We start from the raw sequence: 18,625 nt of genomic DNA, 5'->3' as shown, positions 1-18,625 counted from the left end.
CCTTGGCGCAGTTTGCAAGAGGCCTCGCACCTTCAGAAATCATGCAATCACACAAGTGGCTCTGCAGGTTGACAAGTTACAGTAGGGCATCTTTTATTACCCCAGGCTTCCTGGGGTCAGACTTGACACCGGGCGGGGGGGGGGGGGGGGAGATGGGGTTTCCAGTTGCGCAGGCTCGGGTGGCTAAATGGCAGGAAGCATTAGGAGCTAGAAGTCCCCTCTGTGGAACAGCTGGGCTGGTGAGAAGCTGAGGGCCAAGTGGAACTTGGTGTGTCCAGGACTGTGAGGAAGCTGAGTAGGGACGACTCAGGGGCAGGGCTGGGCAGGACACACAGGACCAGAAACTGACCCCGATTTCCACCCACCCTCCTATGCACCTCCTCAGTGCCCTGCCCACCTATAAATGCAGACATAGTGCATGTCACCTGGGGGGCCGTCAGCCAGCCTCCTGCTCCCTCCACCCCACGCTCTGCTGGCCTCACAGACTGGAGGCGACAAGGGCTCCACCTTCTCCTCCAAAAGTGTTTGGTGCCTGTGTGGGGGAGGTGCACGGATACAGGGTCCCCACGAGTGTGGCTTGTCTTACAGTGGATAAGGCGAGGCACCGCTGGCCACCACCTGGATGGTGCCCCGGAGGCCACAGGGGACCAGGCTGGCTATAGGGAGACCTTTATTCCAGAGCCACTGGGGGAGACTTGGAAAAATGAGGGCCAGGAGCCTTGGCAGCCACGAGTCACACGTACTTACACACAGCGTCACTCAGAGGGTCAGGCTTCAGGGCGACTATGTGACACACACAGGGAAAGACAAGAGGAAACTCTTGAGGGTCCTGTCTCTCGGGGACGCCACGAGCCGGGGCCACAGGGGCCCGCACGGTGGGGCGTAAGGCAGAGATGCTCCCCTTTACCGGGACTAGAACTACACTCTGCGCGGGTGTCATCCTGTGTGTAAGTAAGCTATACTTTTTTAAAAATAAAGACTTCTGTGTTACTTGAAAGGTCTCATTTAGGCCTCAGGGGGTGGCTGGAGGGAGCCGTACCTGGAGCGCTCGGTGGCACCCTGTCCGTGGACGCTCCTTCCTGAAGAGAGCCGTCAGGGACAGGTGTAAAGCTCGCACACCCAGCGCTGGGCTCTGCCCCTGGCTCTCCTTCTGCTCTCCTGCCCTGGCCTGTGAGTCTGCGGCCTGCCAGGCGGGGCCACCTGGCTCTAACAGCGCCTGTCACTGAAGAGCCTCTCACAGCCCGCGTCCTGGCCACCTCTGCACCCCAGGGCCAGGCACTCTGGGGATGCCCAAAGGTGGGCCACCCCTGTCTGGGTGATCGGCCCGGAAGCTGAGCGGCCCCTGGGAAGGGCAGAGTCAAGCCAGGGGTCGTGGCCCTAAACTAGAGCAGGCGCTTCTCCGCACGCCAGGGGCTGTGCCCCCTGGGGCCCTCCTCCTGCCCAGCCCAGCTTCCCCCAGGGCCCCCACCCGTCCCACTGACACAGAGAAGCCACGGCAAGGTGTGGGGTAAAGGGTGTGTGGCTCTGGCGGGGGCTCCTCGGCGCTGCCCTGGCGCGGTCCGTGGGGAGGGCTGGCGGCCGTCAGAACAGCAGGGCCTTCTTCTTGAGGTCATTCCTCTTCCACAGCGCCAGGCGGTCAAACTCCTCGATGCTCATCCCAAACACCTCCTGGAACTCCTCAGGTGACAAGTGTCTCTTCAAACAATGAGAAACAGAAGGGACAATTAGTGGCTTCTCAGCTGGGCCAGCTCTCCTGGCTCTCGGGCCAGAGGCAGGCTGGCGCAGCCTCTCGGTGGGCCTGGGGGTCCCCATTCCCTCTTTACAGGGAGGGAGCCCAGCCAAAGGAAAGAGGCTTGGGGTGACAGAGGGTCCAGCCCAGAGCTGGGGCCAGCATCCTCCACCCTGTCTCCTACCAACGTGCCTTCCCTGTGTACCTTGGGGACAGGGCTGTACCTGCCCTCCGTGTCTGAGCTTCCTGTAGCTGTCCTTAGAAGGCTGCAGTCCCCTCATTGAACTCACAGCGGGTGTCTGTGAGCAGGAAGTGGGAGGTTTTCCATCTCCCGTTTCCCGGCTGGGATGCCGAGTGTGACCAGGGAGTGAAGAAGCCGGCCAGGCCCAAGTGCAAATCCCACCCTTCCCGGCCCTGGTGTGAGCTAGCTACTCTGTGTCCTGGAGCCCAGGTCCTGGGTGGGGCCACCGTGGGGACTCTGCATGACCTGGTGGTCAGGCGCCTGCCTCCAGAGCCTCTGTGGTGCCATGTGATGAAGCTGGCCTCCGGGAGCCTCAGCCTGTGCATCTGGGTGGCGGGGTCACCACAGGGACGAGTGAGTCCCTTCAGGTCAGCACTCAGCAAGGAGCCGAGCCGTGAACCACAACCCAGGCCCTGCCACGTTAACTACAGGGGCCACTGTGCCAGCCACCAGCACTTTGTTGCTGCCATGCATATGCCTGCTAGGACTCTCTCCTCAGCCTTCCTCCAGGCTCAGGGAGCACCTTCTCCCTCCTGCAGACCTGTTCAGGTGGGCGGCATCCCCTTCCTGAGGAGCCTTCCCGGAGGGTGGGGCACAGCTCCGCTGGGGAGGGGCCGAGCAAAAGGGCCAATCAGGAGGCTGGGATGGGGTGTGGCCAGAGAAGGTCAGGCTCTGCCACCTATCTGCAAGCGTGGCCCGTCATCTGTGTGGGAAGCGGTGGAGAAGTCGCTCCAAGTGAGCAGAGCCGTCCGCTCCTAGCTGAGACCCAGAGAAGAGGACCAGGGACTCCGGCGTTTGTGCACCTACGGCCTCGGCATCGTTCAAAGCAGCCGAAAGGTGGGAAAAGCCCAGTGTCCACTCACAGATCCACGAGTCGGAGGCCCCACTGCACGAGTTGGCAGCTCAGCCTTTGGAAGCAAGGAGTCCTCACCAGGGTCAGCAAGGACGCCTTGAAGACATGGGCCAAGGAAGGAGCCAGACACCCAAGACTGCTTGCTGCATGACCGCGTGTCTATGAGACGTCCAGCGCAGGCCTGCGGTTGCCAGGGGGGGCTGGGAGAGGAACGGGAAGTTTCCTTTGGGGTGATGAAAATGTCTTGGAGCTAGACAGTGGTGACGGTCATGCACCGCTGTGGGCGTAGGAAGGGCCATGGGATGGGACGCTTCAGGGTGGATAAAGTAGTGAGTTTTGCCACAATTTTTAAAAATTCTTGCCAAAAAACGGGGGTTCAGTTTCCTCAACCTTAAAACAAAGTCACTAATACTACAGGTTGCTGTCATGATCAGGAGAGAACTGAGGTCAGGGCACGACAACCTCCGGAAAGCGTGGACATGGACTCTGGCCATTGTGAATCCCACAACGTCACTCCTCTCTGTAGCACTGGTGTGGAAGTCCACTGGAGGGTGATCTGGAGGAGGTAAGCCAGGACCCCCCAGAATCCTGGGTCACAAAATCACTGCTAATTGAACCTGGCCTGGAGTCTCTCTTGTATGGTTCGACAAGCCCCCCAGGAAGAGGCCCTCAGCCCCTGCACCCATCAAGTTTGAACCAGGAAGGGTCCTGGAGCTTGCCAGACATTGAGCATTCGCATGGGGTTGAGACTGGGCTCTCTGTGCTAAGAAACCTGCCCCTCGCCCACTGTCACCTCAGACTCCATCTTTAAAGACACAATGACGATAAATGTGTCATTCAAGCCCTTCCCGGTGCCCCATCAAGATGAAGTGGAAGAAACCATAGAAGGAAACTCATCTGCAGTCACCAGCCAGCATCGCGGGCCTGTGATGCACAAACCTTGCTCTGGACGCTGGGGAGCCGCTCCACACATCCCTTGGGGCAGGGCAGTTTATCAGGCAGCGATGGACCCAGGCTGAGGCCCTCCTTCCTCAGCCCAGAGGAGCCCGGGACCAGGCTGCCTGCCATTTCCTTTCTCAAGGGAAAAGACGAAGTGCCCATTGGGCCCCTGGGCTTCGTCAGGGCTGGGCTTTTGCTGGGGACGGTGCTGGAGCAGGAGAGAAGGGACAGTGGCTGAGCACAGGCTAGGTTGGGGCAGGAGGGCAGGGCAGGTGTGAGGTGACGCCATGTGCTTCATACCTCAGCAGGCTGCAGGGCAGGACTCGTCATGGGGAAGGAGGGAGGGACCGCACTACCAGGGCGGCCATGTATGGGTGGTTGAGGTGGGTATTGGCCAAGGGGATGGAGGGCGCATCTACCATTCTGAAGTGACAGGTGTCCTCTAAGGGAGAAACACTGTGACCCAGATGCTGGAGTCACCAGAGGCCCCAGGAGCAGCCCGGTTTGTCAGATAACAGCAACAAGAGAGATTGGAGGTGTCCCCAGCATGTGGGCTGGGCTGGGCCACTTGTGTGTGACCTACAGGGCTCAGGAAGGGGCTGAGGGCTCCCATTCTGGCTCTGGGCTCCGAGTGGCTAGCATCATCCTGGTAGTGGTGGCTTGGTGGCCTGGGCCAGCTCACCTGTATGTCCAGGGAGGGCCTCCCAGGATGCTGGCCCTGGCTCCTGCTCATTGAACCTGGCAGGGGCCTAACTGTGCTGGTGACCTGACCTCAGTTATGCCACCTGCAAAATGGGATTAAACAAGACCCAGGTGGCATCTCCGCCGTCCTCCCAGACCCCTCAAGCCTCTCTGTGTTGCACAGGCAGGGATCTAATGGCTGGAGAAGAAATGCCCGGCCACAGGCCTCCAAGATACGTGTGTTGGAGCCCAACAGCCAAGGTGATGGCAGGAAGAGGCGGGGCCTTGCAGGAGGGCTAAGTCGCAGGGCTCTGCGCTCAAGACAGGGCGGGAGCCTCCCAACAGAGCTGGGAGGGGCTGACTTGCCTCTGCCCACCGCCCCTGCTGGCCACAGTTGGACTGCCACTGCCAGGAGCAGCAAGAGGCTGGGCATGACCTGAACCTCCTGCGGCCTTGACCTTGGGCTTCCTCCCTGCAGGCTGGGGGCAGTGCCTGTCCTGATCCGTTCCTACCTAAGGCCATTGCTTTGCTCTCTGCTGGTGGTTAGCTCTTTGTTGTCCCCCTGAGGGGCGCCAGGTGCTGGGCACACAGAAGCCAGCCAGAGCAGCCCACCCACCCCAGCCCCACCAACCCAGCCAGCACTCCCCCCAGCAGCCCCGGCGCTGCAGAGCTCCTAGAAATGACTCCGACTCCACCTTGGAGCCACGGCACCAGTCTCCTGTCACACGGAGTAGCCACCACCGGTCACCACCACAGAGCAGTGGCCAGTGAGCGAAGGGAGGGGCGCCGCTGTGAGACTCTCTGCCAGCCCTCTCCCCCAGGCTGTCTGCAGAGGCAGCAAGCTGAACCACAGGCAGGGGACAGTCCTGCCACCTGCAGCCAGCCGGCAGATTCAAACCCCCAATTCTGCACTGACCCAGGGCTGCGGGCCAGGCTGGAGTGAGAGTCTGTACCCCATCTGTCCTGCGAGTCTTTTCCTCATTCCAGGCTCAGCCATGCTGTGTGACTTGCCTAAGGTCACGTACCTGGGAGGCAGCAAGGCAGGCCTGGGGCCAGGCAAAGTGGCTCGAATGCCCAGTCTTTGCTCCGCCCTCCCTCCTGCCCCCAGTGAGTGTTCTGGGGATGACTTGTGTTTGCGGCCTCGGGGGCCACGTGTCGTCTACCCCAGCCCGGAGCTACCCACCAGCCCCTGCCCAACCCCAGGTCCCCTCCAGGGTACTGCCACCACCCTACACCCCACCAAGTTCAGAATCCCACGGAGAGGCCTCCTGACACCTCGTTCCTCTCCAGCCCCTAGTCACAGTCGCCCCTGCACCGGTGCTGCTAGGGGGCTTTCAGGAACCAGACCCGTGAGGGGTGGCTTTTTTCCTGAGAACTGGCTCCCTGGTGTCACTGGGTCCCACCACCTCAGCCTGCATGAGGCCCGGCCCTGCACAGCCAGTCTGCTGAGCCTGCCGCTTCCTAAAGGCATGGCCACTCTCAGCCCACCTTGACCTCGCTCACAGCTGTTGGGTGGGAGGAGACAGAGGCTCAGAGCCACCGTGATGTGGCTCCCAGGTGGCCCCATAGCGAGCCTCATTGTGGCCCTGCCTGCCCCCCATCACTCCTCTGCTCCACAGGGGTGTCCGCAGCCTCAGGGGCAGGCTGCGACCTGCATGGCTCTTTCCCGCTTTGCTGGTGGCTCCTTGGGTCCTATAGGTCCTGACTCAAACTTGGGCCCTCGGGCCTACACTAGCCCCAGAGGCCCCAGGGCCAAGCCAACCCTGGCCCCAGGTGCTGCTGACCTGGCTGCCTCTCAGCTCCAGGAGGGCAGCATGGACCTGGCTGTCCACTGTGCCCCCTGAACCCCTGCCCAGGGGCAATGTCTGTTGGCGCTGGGCATCTGTAAGTCTGTCTCCCAGCTCCCCCTCTGCCTCCTGCCCCACTCGCAGCTGCCAGGCCTGCTGGCCCTGGCCTCTGCTGGCCCTGGCCTCTGTTTCCAGTGCTTTCTCCAGCCTCCAGAACCACAAGTGCTTCCCTCCTGCATCTCTGCTGGGCCAGGGAGCATCTGGTGGCTTCAAACCCCTGACGGCCACTACCCGTCCAGGGGGGCACCTCCTCCTCAGACCAATGGTGGGTTAGACAGAGGAGGGGCTCGAACCCCGGGGCTGGCTTCCCAGTACCACTGAGCAAACCAGGTATGAGTTTAGCCCCTGGGCCTGGCAGAGGACAGCCCGGAAACCACGGGGCGCCTCTTTCTCAGAACTCCCAGCCCCGGCTGTGCGCCAAGTCCTTCAAATAAGTTCCCAGTCTGTGTCGAGAAATTGAGACACAGAATTCGGTCTGTGTTTACGTCTGTATGTAAGCATTTATCAAGCATCGTGTCTGCATGTGCCTCTGTGTGTGCTCTCTCCATCCAGGTGCACACACCACTGGTGTCTGTGTGTCGACACATATACGTATCTACATGCATGCACACACACACACCTGCATGTGTCATGCATCTGTGGGTCTGCGTGAGTGTGTTCTTTGCACAAGCACATGTGTGTGTGTATCTACTTGCTAGTGGCCTGGCTCTAGCTCATACGTGGAGTGAGTGCTCTAGAGGGCCAAGCCACAGGGCAGCCCAGTGGCTCCAGGTGACACCTTATTTTGAAGCCCAGCTCTGCCTCTCCTGAGCCGTGGGGCCAGGAACACCCAGCTGGCCACCTTGCCAAGTTGTGGAAACCCCCGTTAAGGCATGTCTCGCCTGGAGAACACCTGGTGGTCAGGTGGTACCAGATCCTGTGACTGCCCAGCCCCACCTCTGACAGTGTGGGGCGAGGGGCCCTCTGTCCCCTGGCAGCTGACTCACCTCGGCTCATGCAATCCCAGCGCCCAGCGCCCACAGGGTTGGTGACATCAACTGTGTGCATAGGATACCTGCCCGGTACCTGTCGTGGCAGGTGCTCAGTGAATTCCAAGCAACTAAATGAACTCCTGACGTCCCAGCAGGGCAGGCACCATGGCCGTCACTTGACAGGTGAGGGCCAGACCATGGTCGTCACTTGACCGACAGGCAAGGGCCAGGCTCAGAGCGCTTAAGCAACTTGCCCAAAGTCATGTGGCCAGACATTTGGAGGCTGGACTCGTAGCAGGTCACCCTGAGTCTAAGAGCTCGCCCACCCATCAGGATGCCACCCGGATGGCAGGAGCTGCTCAGCAGAAGAGCAATGATGTCTTTTGATCAGTCAGGGTACAAGAGGGCCTCAGATTGGAGGACACTGACTTTGCTCGGGTCATAAAGGCTCCAGCCTGTTGGACTGAGAGCTCATGGCCCAGAGACCCCCAGAGGAGGACTTAACACAGGAAGGGCCTGAGGTCCTCCAGGGTAGGAGGGCCTTGTAAGGTGGCCAGGGACTGAGACTCAGATCTCTGGGACAGAGGCTGCCACTTCCCAGGAAGGCCACTAGCTTCCCTGGGCACCCACCTGCTGGTCCTTGCTCTGCTCATTGGTACCACGTGATCCATCTGACCGCATTCCATGGTCAAAGAGGACATCCTGCCTGGTTCATGAGTCGCTGATGATAACTGAGACCTACTGTGCGGGATGAGGCGCCTACATGGTGCTTTTCACTGCTGCCAGGCTGAGCACCCGAAATGCCCCTGGCCTTGTCAGCCAGGGTGTCAATCATTATCATTCCAGGTGCACTCTACCCTGCTGAGTGACGGCCACCACACAGGGATGCCATTGGCACAGCCTGGAGCCTACCCAAAATGTCCTTCCCTCGCCTGAGGTGCTCTCTGTCTCTGACTCCTGCGCCTTGACTTCCCAACACCACCTGAGTCTGCCACCATTCCCCCAGTGCCACCACCTAAGACACCACGACACCATGTCCCATAACCACAATCTCCCTGCAGCCGCACAGCCTAAGCTTCATGATGCAGCCACAGGGGCTTTTTAATTGCAAACCTAACCACGCAGTCCCCCAACTTAAGAGCCATTTTCTCAGGCTAAGACCCAAACTGACATGGCCCAGGATGCTGAGAGTGACCCCTCCTCACTTCCCAGCTCAGGTCCAGCCACCTCAGCCCTCTCGCCGTCTCCACACAACCCCAGGGCCTTTGCACACACAGCTTGCTGTTCCTAGAATTCTCTGCCTGACCCAAAACACACTGACACGCACACACATTTGCACATGTGTGCACGTACATGTTCTCTACGCAGTTAACATTTACTTATTTTAAACACTCTCACAGGCTCATGTTTCTCTCCGTCAGAGTCCTAATGCTGGTGTATAATTGCACACACTCCTTTGGATCACAGGTGACAGTGGTTGCCTATCAGGGGGAAGCTCGGGACAGTTTCAGCTCCCAGGCAGCCCCAGGGCTCTGCTCAGCAGTTGGTTCGCATCCAGGGCATGACTGAAAGACTCAGCCAAGCACCGTAGCACTGAGTATCAAGGACGGGCACTGACCATCCGACAGCCCAGTCCTGGGGTCCACCTGCAGAGCCCTGGCCGATGACACCCATTGCCCACCATCGCCATGTCCTCTTCCTGGGCAGAAAGGTAGACTCCAGCTCCCAGCCTGCCTTGCAGCCAGCCTTGCCATGCCGCGGGCTCAGCCTCTGGGGCGGAGAGGAAGTGCGGTCTGTCCCTCCACAGCCTGGGCCTGGGGACCCCCACATGGGACCCAGGGGTGTGGACACTTGAAAAGTGAAAGCAGGTCTCCGTCAGCCAGTGTGGAACACGTCAGTGTCAAGTTCAAGAGGGAAAGTCGGAACATCAAACTGAACACAGGTTGTGACCTTCTCATCCCAGATAGGAATCAGCCCAAGAAGGGTCCCGAAGCCCGTCCCCGCCGGCAGCGAGTCTCAGGACTGAGTGGGGGAGTCCCGTCAGATTCTTATGCTCTTTGTGTTTCTCTGGACTTTTATGATACTTATGAATTGCTTTTGTTGTACAAATAAAGCTCTTTTCCCTGAAATAAAAGCATCAGGGGTGCCTTGCACTCTTGCTGGGAGCAGCCCCCACCCCGTGGGCTCACATCCCAGCTCCCAGCCCCAGGGGCGCCCCAGGTCTCCGCCCACTGCCCACCTGTGAGGACGGTCATGTCCCACTGCTCCTGGCTCAGCTGAGCCGCAGGAGAAAGACAGGCCACCCTTGGTGTGTTTTCACATATTTGAAAGATTAAACTGGCCCCCTGGGCAGCAGAGAACTTGCCTGTGTTGACCACTAGCTTTTCGTACACTAGCCCAGCCCCCCAAGTGAAGGGGAAACTAGAAGCGCATAGCCCAGCGCCAGGCCCAGGAGGAGGCGGTGGGCAGGGCCAGGCTGCTGCCCTGAGGCGGGTGGGACCTGGAGCCACCTGCTCTCATCTGAGCCTGGAGCTGGCCCTTGGGAACAGGCCCTCTAGTGCACTGCCCGCTGTGTGCTGGAGACGGCTGCTCTTACAGACGCCCCACAGGTGCCAGACACCACCCAGGAGCCGTCTGCAGACAAGGGCAGCCTGGGGCACCTTCTCTGCCAGCCGGTCGGTCATACTGGAGGCAGGGCAGAGGCCCAGGACCCAGCCTCCCGAGGCCGCCTCAGCTCCTAGCTCGAGGCCCTGCAGGATCTGGGCCTCGTGGCACCTTGGTCACACTCACACTCGAGCTCCTCCAGGGGCCACCCTGGGTGGCTCCCAGCACCCCAGGACTCACGCCACTTCCTGGCCAGCCCCTCCCGGGAGACCCCAACTCCTCTCCTCCTCTGTGGGGCGCTCAGACGTCCCGCCAGGCAGACGCTTCAGCCCCAAGGCTCCTCTGTTGCCCTTGTGGGCGCGTGGCCGTGATGTAGGCCGTGATGTGGGCCGGCCATGCTGCCTGGGCACCTGTGGCCACTTTACGCTCTGAAGGGGTCCTTGCTGCTCTGCCTCTGCGGCTTATTTTTAAAATGAGCGTCTCTTCTCTTCCTGTCCCTGAGCCTCCCTCCCCAGCCTCAGGGGAAACAGGGTCACTCTCGTCCCTCCCTCGGCAGTCGCCTGTCCTTGAGCACCCCACCAGGAACCAAGGACTCAGACCTGGGATGGCACAGGAGGTCTCAGAAATGGCTTCTCCCCAGTCCACAAGCGAATCACGGCTCCAACAGAGAAGCCCTGGAAGGTGGCCTTGAGTCACCTCTAAAGCCCTGGTCTCCCTGGTGGACAGAACCACAGCTCCTGGGACAGGAGGCCCCTGGGCTTCTCCTTTGCTCAAAACCATGTCCTCGTTATTGGGCTGGCACCAGGGCAAGGACTGAGCTTTGGTGAGAACCAGGCAGTGGAGGCTGCTGTGCTGTCCTGTGCCCATCCTGCAGGTGGACACTGGAAGCTACTTGTTGCCGCGCCTTCCCCCACCTCAGATGGCAGGTCTCGGCCTTCCCCCCAGGGGTCAGCTGGGTCAATCCAGCTCAGGTGGCCTCAGCAGCCTCCTTAGCTCCGCCTGGGTACAGGCTGAGCCTGTCCAATCAGGGCATTGCACACCCTGGGTCAAACTGGAGGATTTAGGGGTGATCATATCACCCATCAAGGCCCAGGTGAGGGCTTTTCAGAGAGAGAGATGGATCTCGTCCCTGCAGACTGTGAGTCTGGGGAGTGAGGTGAAGGCCTATCTGTCCATGGAGTCAACGCAGAGGAAGCACTGTTAAGAATTAGGAAAAAAGTAATGGAGTGTTAGAAACATTTAGCCCTTGATCAAGCCATGCCTGAAGAGGCCCTTCAGTCACTCCAGCCAGTCAATTTCCTTTATGCTTAAGTCCCTTTGGGTCGGGTACTTATCAGTGACAACAAAGAAGGCCAGAATGGATGAGCCTTCTCCCAGTGCTGCAGCCACACCGGGGTCTCTGCCACCTTCCTCCTGCCACTACCCCTGTGCTGAGGGGCTTTGCACAACTCTCGTGGGCACAGAGATTCACTCAAGGGCCATCAAAATCCACATCGAGGCCTAAGCGACGGCGACCTCAGGCCCAGGAAAGCCCGCCCTGCTTGAGGTTGCTGCTGGGTCACAGCGCTGACCCCAGCTTCTCGCGGCTTCCCTGCAGGGGATGCCCTTCCCTGCACCCCCCTGTGCTCATGAAGCTCCTGCCATCCTTCAGTGTCCGAGTGGGCGTCCTCCTGCACCCTGGACACGAGACAGGGTGAAGGACAGGCAGTCGGCAGCGGTGACGAATGCTGGGTTGGCCGGAGAGATGAGGCTCACCATCAGGGAGAAGGAAATGGGTCCTGACACGTCGGCACGTCCCCGCGCACCCAGGGCCAACCCCTCGGCCTCCCAACACAAGGAGCCGCTCCTGAGTGCCCCTGGGCTGCTCTGTTCCTACCTCGGGGCAGGCAGGATGGAAAGAGGAGCTGGGAGAGGAAATCAGAGACCCCGAAGGGAGAGAAGACACCCCTCCCAGACAGCAGCTGGCCCCTCCTCTCTGAGAAGTCCGCTGTCTCTGTTTGGGCTCTTTCTCAGACAAAATTTGCTTTCTGTGTCTCCTCTGGTGTTGAAGGTTAAACATGGAGAACAGGACCCGATCCTGATGGCCAAGATCAGTACCAGCATGACCTCCCAGGCGCCAACCCCAGCCACCTGGCTCCCGCCAGACCCCATCTGTCCCATCTCAGAACTCAGCCCTTGGTCCACCTGCCTGGTCTCGGCCAGGCCAGCCCTCATGGCCTCCGCCCAGCCAGCCTTCCTGGCCTGGGTCCTGCTGGCCTCTGGCTGTGGGCTCGTCCCCTGCTCCCTCTCCCGGCAGCAGGTGAATCACTGTGGCAGGACGCTGGGCAGGGTGAGGGCTGGCCACACGCATACCGTGCCTCACTTGTCCCCACCCTGGGCACAGCCAGCCCATGGCCTTTCTTCCCAGGAGCCCCAAGACTCCTGGCCCCGGGGAAAGAGGCCATCAAAGGCAGCAACACAGTCCCAGGGGGTGGGGACGAAACCCACCAGCTGACCTCACACTGCAAGACAGGTGCTTTGGGTGCTTTGGGCCCTGGTGCATAGTAGGCCTGCAACAGACTTTGTTTTCAGTCAACAAATATCGTCCGGCTCTACTCTGAGTGATGTTCTGTTGGAATCACGAGACAGACACTAGCTCTCCACGGACAAGCTTCCCCTTTCCCGGCCGCGCGGATGTGGTCAAGGGAGAAGCCGAGAAGCCGGGCCTCCGGGAGCCCGCCCTGCCCATCCACACCCTGTGGCCCCCCAGCAAAGGCCCCCCTGCTGGGCCCGCAACCAGGTTCTTGAGACTTGGAAGCCACGTGGGCCCTTGACTCTGAGCCCTGCGCCATCCCCCGGTGGCCCCCTGGCTGATGAGTTTGACCCTGTGTCAGAGACCCACGTGGCAGAGACGGTCCCTCCTTACCTCCAGTCTCGTCCGATCCACGTCTTTGGGTAGCTTCACGCGGATTCGGTTGGTGACGATGAGCGCGTCATATGGGTAGACCTGTGGGGAAGCCAGGGCTCGCAGGAGGCCCGGGAGCGCTGGGCCGCGCCCACCAGAGGACAGAGCCAGGCACACACTTGCGACAGCTCCGGACACAGACACTCATAGGAAAAGCAAGGAAAGATGGTTTAACCTGGGCAGCGGCTGGGCAGGTGCGGGCGGCGGCGGCCTCTTACCTTGTACTCTGTAAGACAAGAGCGAGATCACAGGGCCCTTTAGGGAGCACGGAAGGCGGCCAGGAGCAGAAGCTTCCCGTCCTGGGGACCCTGGCCACCTGCAGTCAGCCCGGCCATGCACGGTCTCCTGGTCCCCTGAGCAGCCTGCGCAGGTCTATCTGGGGCAGTGGACGGGGCTCTGAGGTCTCCCATGCGAGACAGAGCAGGAGGCATGGCCAGGAGGCTGGAGGACAGACTGGAAGCTGGGCGGCGGCACTGGCTCTCGGCTGCGACGCCGTCTCCCCTGGTGGTGGGCCACCCTGAGACCTGCCTCAGTTTACCCTCGCGTGCAGTGGGCGCTCCAAGGCTACCTTCTGGGAGGGCTGTGGAGACGGACGCCCCTGCGGCTGACCCTCCCCTGCTCCTTCCCTGTTGAGTCTTCCTTCTCTGTTTTAAACCATGGAGCTCCACCACAGACGTGAAAAGGTTTCCCTTCCAACTAAGAGCGTCTTAGTAAAATCGAAACCTCCAGAGAGCAGGGCCTCCATGCACACGGGACCTCAGAAGCCAGGGTCAGTCTGACCCGCCCAACAACAGCTGTGAGGGGCCGGTCCTCAAGGTCCCCTCATGCTAGGGGTGTCCCGATGTGCCAGCTCTGAGGCCTGGGGATGTGGACGACCACCCAGAGGAGCAGGCTGCAACACCCTGACGCCGTCACCCTCGTGCAAACCAGCAAGGCTCCAGCAGTCCAGGGGTGACGAGGAGGGGAGCTGGCCGGCACGGGACCCGCTCGGAGCTGGGAGAGCGGCCTGTGGTGCAGCCCTGCCATGTGAGCAGGTGGCCACTCCAGGAATGCCAGCCCCCAGTCACCCTCCTGGCTTGGAGCCCAGCGTGTCACAGGCATGCCAGTGGCCACACGGGGAGACAGGGTGCTCTGTTGCGCCCGGGCCCTAGAAGCTGTTTGCCTGAGGCTCTGCTGCCCCGAGTGAGGCAGAGCACCCAGCACACCAGGACAGGCCCCTGCACCCCGACGGGAGATGGGAGCACCTCGGGCAGAGGATGGCCTGGAGGTCAGCTGACTCTCCCCCTGGGGGCCCTGTCTGCGGTGCCCGGGGCCTTCTGCCAGCAGGCCCCGGAGGCGGCCTCAGGATGAGATGGTGGAAATGTGTCAGCGACCCCCGGCCCAGTCAGAGACCCACAGGGTCCCCGCTGCGTGTACCTCGCGTGCCCCAGCTGGCATCCGGGTCTGTTCCACAAGGGGCCACATTGGCATTCTGGAAAAGAAAGAGAGAGAGGGCGGCAAGAGATGGGCTGCAGGCGGCCACGGGGCCTGGAGATGCTCCTCCTCGCAGGCCTCGAGAGGGGGCATCCGGGCAGCGATCGGCTGAGATGACGGACAGACGCGAGGCCCAGCTCGGGAAGCCGTGTCCGGGGCTCCCATCCTCGCCTCGGAGGCTGCCAACCTGCCTTTAAAGATGACCCCAGGGGCCTGGGGGCCTGCTCTGGAGCGGGCATGGGTGGCTCAGCACTGCTCCCCCAGCTCACCTGTGCAGGCACCTGTGACGCCTCTGCCACCCCTCACCACAGGCTCACACGCCCTGTGCCCAGTGCTCTGGTGGACCTAGGATCCACACATGCCCCCTGACCCCTACAAGACCACCACGGGGGAGCACTGGCCAGCGCCTCCTGCTCTCCCCCTAGAGGCCCTGGCTCCCAGCCACAGCGCTCCAGGCACCTGTGTGCCTGTCAAAGTCCACCTGCCCCAAGGCTCCGGGACAAGAGGGGCCTCGTCTCCTCTCTGGAACCCAGGCTCCAGCAGGTCTGCGGGTGACCGTTGAGGATTGAAGGAGCCCAGGTGCAGAAGTCCCTGGCACAGGGCCTGAGTTGTCATGAGCACTCTTTACGGAGGGGCTGAGTCTGAGAGGGCATGGAGCTGAGAGCCCCTGGCCGCCTGCTCAGGCGCCTCGGTCATTTGCCCGTGGCCTGCCGCTGCAGACTCTGCCATGTTAGAGCATCGTGGCCATTTGTGTCTGGAATTCTCTTTCCCTTCTGCCCACTGGAAAAATCACTGGCACAACCTGTGAATGCAGGGCCCCCACAGGGGCTGGTCCAGCCCTCTCCTGTCCGCCTCCTGCACTCTGCCTGGCATCTGGGTTAGAGTGACACTCAGATGGCCCGAGGACCTGCTGCCCTCAGCAGCTGAGCCCTGAAGTGTCTTATTCATGCCCTGGTCCCCAGCACCTGGACCAGGGTCTCAAATAGGGTCAAAACCATTGGCCACTGCCCCTGAGGCTGGGCCCAGGGACTATGTTTCTGGAGTCCTGCTGTCCAGGGGCTCATGGGCTTGGCCCAGCGGGTACTCTCACAGGGAAAATTGCCTTCAGCAATAAGCAGGAGCTGGTTACAGCCCTAGGGAGTGCCGGAGCGGAAAAAGACCCCAGTCCAAAGCTCTCCATATGAAACAGGGAAACTGAGGCCCAGAGAGAAGCTGGGAACTCCCCCGCCGCAGAGCGGGACCCAGCCTCCAGGACGGGCTGGGCGCATGAGTGGGGCCGGAACTGGCCTTTACTCAAATTTTTGGTATTTTGTTCACCACGGACTTAATGCATGGGTTTGTGTTTCTAAAGATATTGCTTTAAAAGATGCGGCATCTCTTGGAGGTGCCTCCCTCGCCCCATCGTCCTAGTCCCCAGTCCCGGGCCAGGGTGTTCACCCCATCCGGGAACTCTCCACCACTTTCTCACAGGCCTGTCCAAAAAGTTTTCTTAGACATTTTTGCAATCTCACTCAGATCAGTGCCCTAGGTGCGCCTCTCCTGCCAGGGAGCCTCCCGAGAGGCATAAAGCAAGATGGACCTGGCTCTGCCCGCCTCTGCCCACCACTGCTCGCCCGGCCCAACGAATGTGAAGGAGAATTGCTGCCACCTAGTGTCCGTCTCCCCACATCACAGTTGTCGGGAGGCCCAGGCTATCGCTTCCTTGCCGCAGAACCAGCTTGCAGGAAAGGACCTCAGGAGGGAGGTGGGCATTGTCAGGTGGAGGAGCGGTCCCAGGGTGGTCCAGGGCAGGGCAAATGGAGCCTACTCCTGGTCTTCTAAGTGCAGGGGACAGCTCTGGAGGTGCTGGGGATTTTAAAGACAGCACATTATTTGTCCCTTTCATGGCTTGGCACTTACTATGATGGCTGCTCTACAGACCCAGTCTCTAATCTTGCTGAAAGTCCAGGAGGTGAGCATTACCACCACCATGAGGCCCAGAGATGTTAAACAACTTGCCAGATCACAAAGCAAGTATACAGAAGGGAAGAAACTTGAACCCAGGTGTCTTACTTTTCAAAACTCACACCAGGATTGCTAACAGGATGCCACATGGCCACCCGACTACCAGTCTTTTCTCACTAAGCTCATGTGGGAATGTGCCACCCCACTCAGCAAACACTGAGGGAAAGAGGGCTGGGGACTTGCTTTGAAGTGTTACGGGGCTTCTGAAGAGACTCACCACTCGGATGCTATTTGTCCTCATCGTAATGTTAGAGGCAAGGACTTTTTCTTTTCTAGATTCTAGGAAATGACTCAGAAGATTTTTAGTAACTTGCTGAAAGACAGAGCTGGCACCGGACTCGGGGCCTCCAACTCCCAGGCACGGGTTCTTTCCAGGACTGCAGTTTGTTATATCAATTTGTTAAGATTTTGTTTGGATCCAAGTAGACAAATAAGTGGAAACCAGATTAAAACGACACTTCCCGTGAACCAATTAGATTAGACTTACTATTTTGGCTCCTTAATTGCTATCTACTTTATTGTTATTTTTTGATTATTAAGTCCACATCTTATTTCAGTAGAGCCACTTCCAATCCCTACCACCCTGGCACCTGCTCCGGGTCTGGATTGCCAGGCTGCCGGGTGCGTCTAGGCCGAGGAATGCTCTCACGGCTTCCTTGGATCGGCCTGATCAGGAGTCGGTGTCTCCTTTTTACACCACCAACTCCATGAACTTGTTTAACCTTAACCTCCTTATCTGAGACTGATACGATGTCAACATCTTCCCCCTGTTTTCAGATATTTTAGCATCTCTTTCTTACCCTTTCACTTTTAATTGTTTAAAAATAATTCTTAAGTGTGCATTTTGTAGTGACACACGACGACAATGCTATTTTCTGGATCCAACTTGACAGCTTTTGTCTTTTAATAAAGGGATTCCTCCTGTTACCATTTAGCAAAATGGAACCACTTTCAGGGAGCCACCAAAAGGTCCTATGGGGGGCCAGTGACCATTCTCCTAACCCCTGACTGGGTGGTGTGCATCTGAGTCACCCTGCCTCACCCACAGGGAGACCTGCAGCGGTGGCTGTCACTGTCTACTCCGTGGGTGGGCAGTGAGCATTCCCTGCTGGGCAGGCTTGGCTGTGGGGCCATCTGACCTTGGAGACACAGGGTACTTTGGATGACTGGGGCCTTGTCACAAAGTCCTTTTGGAGCAAGACCTAGGGAGACCTTTGCCCCTTGAACTTTTTTCTTTTCTTCCATCAGACTCCACAACTGGTCAAGGCCACGTTGAGTCTGTGCCTCGAAGCAGGGAGGCTCAGAGCTCAGCCCTGACGGCTGTCCTCACACAGTGGCCTTTCTCCTCCAGTCTCCCTCCTGCCTCAGCCTCCCGTGGCCGGGGTTACAGAGGTGCACCACCACTCTGGATTCTCCTGTGATCTGGTGTTAACGGGACTTTGGTCTGACTGCACTTGTACTTTTAATTAGGCCCCTACGAGTTCTTTCTGGATGAAAAACAAACCAAGGAACCACTAACAGTGACTCTGGGGCACCGCAGGCCATCAGCAAAGAAGCATGGACAAGCACTGGTTGGGAAGCCCAGGGCCAAAGGCCGGAGTCCAGTGCTGGGCCTGGCTGCAGGGTAAAGGCTGGTCATTAGGTCGCGTAGCTGGCCTTCCTGCTGAGAAGTAGGCAAAAAACCACACAAGGTCTTAGAAAGAGTAAAAAACATTGAAAAGATCGTTAGGAGGGAAAATAGGCGCCCAGAACCAAGCTGCCAGCGTGGCCACCCACCTTCCCGCAGCCACACGAAGGCTGAGAATCAAGTGAGGGCCAGCCCTGGGCCAGCAGGCCTTCCCCACTGGTGGGCAGAGGACAGGACTTGGTCAAAGTTGGCTCTTAATCCTGCTTCCCTTGTTCTGGGAGGGATGGACCCTGCCCTGCCAGAACATCGGGCCAGCTGTTCTCTGCCCAGGAGGTGGCACTGGAGACCCGGACCTCTGTGGCCACAGGGCACCCAGCACCTTGGCCATGTGAACCGAGGGCCTGTCCTGAGGACAGGAGGCGGGGGACAGGCGCCCTCCCTCGATTCCTCCCACACCTGACCTGGGTGGGGACACTTGTCTTGGTTTTGGGGTGCACACTGTGCCCACGGCCCCGGGTCAGAGAACGGCTGTTCCAGGTGAGAAGAGAACGTGCCAGACGGTTCTCCCGCCCAGGCTTTCCGTGACGGGTGCGATAGGAGGCCTGGGCACGGAGCCCTTGGCCCTGCTTTCCCTGTGGAGGACGAAGGGGAGAGACTGCTTCTCACACGCTGCATGTGCGGTCCTGCCATTCTCAACGGGAGGAGCGGTTAG

At 59.7% G+C, this 18,625-nt stretch overlaps 1 protein-coding gene across 6 annotated transcripts in view; it reads right to left on the bottom strand.

Moving 5' to 3' along the window:
* Nucleotides 1-141: 141 nt before the first annotated feature.
* The window catches only part of Ablim2 (actin binding LIM protein family member 2), a 136,307-nt gene continuing 117,823 nt past the window's right edge, over nucleotides 142-18,625 (bottom strand). For 5 of the 6 annotated variants that reach the window (XM_071614115.1, XM_071614117.1, XM_071614118.1 and 2 more), the window contains 2 exons: nucleotides 14,226-14,280; nucleotides 12,884-13,035 (listed from right to left, as the gene is read on the bottom strand). In XM_071614115.1, coding sequence (XP_071470216.1) covers nucleotides 12,980-13,035; nucleotides 14,226-14,280 — 111 coding nt within the window. In that variant the 3' untranslated portion in view covers nucleotides 12,884-12,979. Of the gene's footprint in view, nucleotides 1,696-12,770; nucleotides 12,852-12,883; nucleotides 13,036-14,225; nucleotides 14,281-18,625 lie in introns of those variants that run through there. The other variant, XM_071614121.1, reaches the window with a different exon arrangement.

The sequence above is a fragment of the Marmota flaviventris genome, chromosome 7 (assembly GCF_047511675.1).
Source record: "Marmota flaviventris isolate mMarFla1 chromosome 7, mMarFla1.hap1, whole genome shotgun sequence".
Classification (NCBI taxonomy): domain Eukaryota; kingdom Metazoa; phylum Chordata; class Mammalia; order Rodentia; family Sciuridae; genus Marmota; species Marmota flaviventris.
The sequence above is the reverse complement of the archived record's forward strand: the minus strand, read 5'-3'. Positions and strand labels throughout refer to the sequence as shown.